Source organism: Manis javanica, chromosome 10 (genome assembly GCF_040802235.1).
Source record: "Manis javanica isolate MJ-LG chromosome 10, MJ_LKY, whole genome shotgun sequence".
Lineage (NCBI taxonomy): Eukaryota > Metazoa > Chordata > Mammalia > Pholidota > Manidae > Manis > Manis javanica.
Genome location: NC_133165.1, coordinates 79,877,334 through 79,879,566, shown reverse-complemented (window position 1 = coordinate 79,879,566; position 2,233 = coordinate 79,877,334). Strand labels below are relative to the sequence as shown.

Genomic DNA, 2,233 nt, shown 5'->3' with positions numbered 1-2,233 from the left:
CCCCTTGGAAATCAGAACACCCACTCTTTTGAAAAACTAGAGAAGCTTCTTAAATTCTCTTTGTTTTTAAGCTTTGTTATCTTCCCTTTAGTTACCCAGAATGCATAGAAATATTTCCTAATCTAAAAACAGGGTGTCATATTTTGTAATTCAGAAACCATGTGAATATTCACAGTGAGTATGGCTTCCTAAATACGAGGGCCTAAAAATGCACTTAAATGCTCCTGTCTGTAATTTTTTTGTTTGGTTGAAGATTCACTTATGTCCAGCTTCTAAGTGAAATGATGAAGAATGTCAGAGGTAGGTACTGGGTGTTCTACTAGTCAGGTACCTTTCTGTTTGTAACTGACGGTAAAGCTATTTATGTTTGCCTAAATAATATATTTCACTTTATATGTGTTTCACTCTAGGAAAGAAAATAAGGCATTAGTTTCAGACTTTGTTTTTGTTACTTTATTAAGAGAATCAGTAATTTCTGAGATTCTTTAGAGAGCAAACAAACCATCAGATCAAACATGAGGGCACGACTCATTTAATGCATTACTCAACTGGTGGAATTCCAGGGACAGTGGTTTGCTTGGCATATGGAAACAACTCCCCAGATGTCTTCAAAACTCTCCCTTGTCTATCTTTCTATGATGTCTATCTCTCTTTTTATCAATCAAGTGTCCATCTGCACATCTACCTATTCTTTTTATCTCAATTATCAATGGTAAAAATTCAACTTAAAAATATCTCCCTCTCTTTCAACACAGGTGTCATCTATTCACCAACTATCAACCACTTAAACCCATTTGTTAATGTCTCTCCCCATTTTTGCTACCTGGGAGATGCTACCTGAACAGCTAAATTCCTTCTTGAGATGATCAGAGACTGGCTTCAGAAAATAAGAAAAATTATATCTGTACACTCCTCATTATTTCCTTAATGCTGTTGTGAGCATTTTATGTTAAAACCTCACAATAACTCTACGATGTAGTATTATAATTAAGTCCTTCATACAGAGGAGGAAACTGGGAGCACAGATTGGTTAAATGACTTGCCGAAGGTTACCCAGCTAGGAGATGACAGAGAAATGATGTGAACCCAGAGAAACTGTCTCCATCTTCCCTGTGGTCTATTCAGTGGAGTTCAGGGTATCACCTCATGAAAAATGAATTGTTGGGTTATAGAAGGAAATGTGTATGACTGGTCTAATTGTAATTTATGGTCTCTATTTGATCCATCATGCTTGACATTGCTCCTCAGATCCAATTCCTGTGAGTTTTATGTAAGACTGGCAAAAGACAAGTCAGTGATGAGAAACCATTCGACGATCACAACGTTCATCATACTGGGGCTGACAAATGACCTACGGCTGGAGATTTTCATTTTCATATTTATGCTTACCACATATATGTTAAGTATAATTGGGAATCTGACCATAATTTCACTCATTTTGGTGGATTCTCATTTAAAAACAGCTATGTATTTTTTTCTTCAAAATTTCTCTTTCTTAGAAATCTCATTCACAACGGCCTGTGTCCCCACATACCTGTACAGCATATCAAGTGGGAACAAAGCCATCAGCATCAAAGCCTGCTTCAGCCAAATATTTTTTATGGTCCTCTTTGGAGCTACGGAATTTTTTCTGTTGGCTGTGATGTCCTATGACCGCTATGTGGCCATCTGCAAACCCCTGCATTACATGACCATCATGAACAGCAGAGTCTGCAGGACCCTCATCCTCTGTTGTTGGACATCTGGTCTATTGATCATCCTTCCACCCCTTGGTCTGAGCCTTAATCTGGAATTCTGTGAGTTTCTTATTGACCATTTTGTCTGTGATGCTTCTCCAATACTGAAGAATTCCTGCTCAGATACATGGCTCATAGAGCAGCTGGCTATATTCTGCGCTGTGTTGTCCGTCATAATGACCCTTGCGTGTGTGGTTTTGTCCTACATATACATCATTAGGACAATTCTTAGATTACCCTCTGCCCAGCAAAGGAAAAAAGCCTTTTCCACCTGTTCTTCCCACATGATCGTGGTTTCCATCAGCTATGGCAGCTGCATTTTTATGTATGTCAAGCCTTCAGCAAAGGATGAAGTGGCCATTAATAAGGCAGTTTCTCTGCTTACTGTGTCTGTTGCCCCTGTGTTGAACCCCTTCATTTATACCCTGAGAAATAAACAAGTAAGGCAATCTTTCCACAATACTTTCAAAAGATTAGTATTTCATTCAAAGAAGTAG

At 38.4% G+C, this 2,233-nt stretch overlaps 1 protein-coding gene across 1 annotated transcript; it reads left to right on the top strand.

The window, feature by feature from the left end:
• The first annotated feature begins 1,012 nt into the window (after positions 1 to 1,012).
• On the top strand, positions 1,013 to 2,233 carry LOC118969082 (olfactory receptor 6C2-like). The gene has a single exon (XM_037002189.2). The coding sequence runs from the start codon at positions 1,154 to 1,156 to the stop codon at positions 2,231 to 2,233; it is 1,080 nt and encodes a 359-aa protein (XP_036858084.2). The 5' UTR covers positions 1,013 to 1,153.

Coding starts and splice junctions, on each gene's coding strand:
- LOC118969082 (XM_037002189.2), top strand. CDS start 1,154: ATGAATTGTTGGGTTATAGAAGGAAATGTGTATGACTGGTCTAATTGT.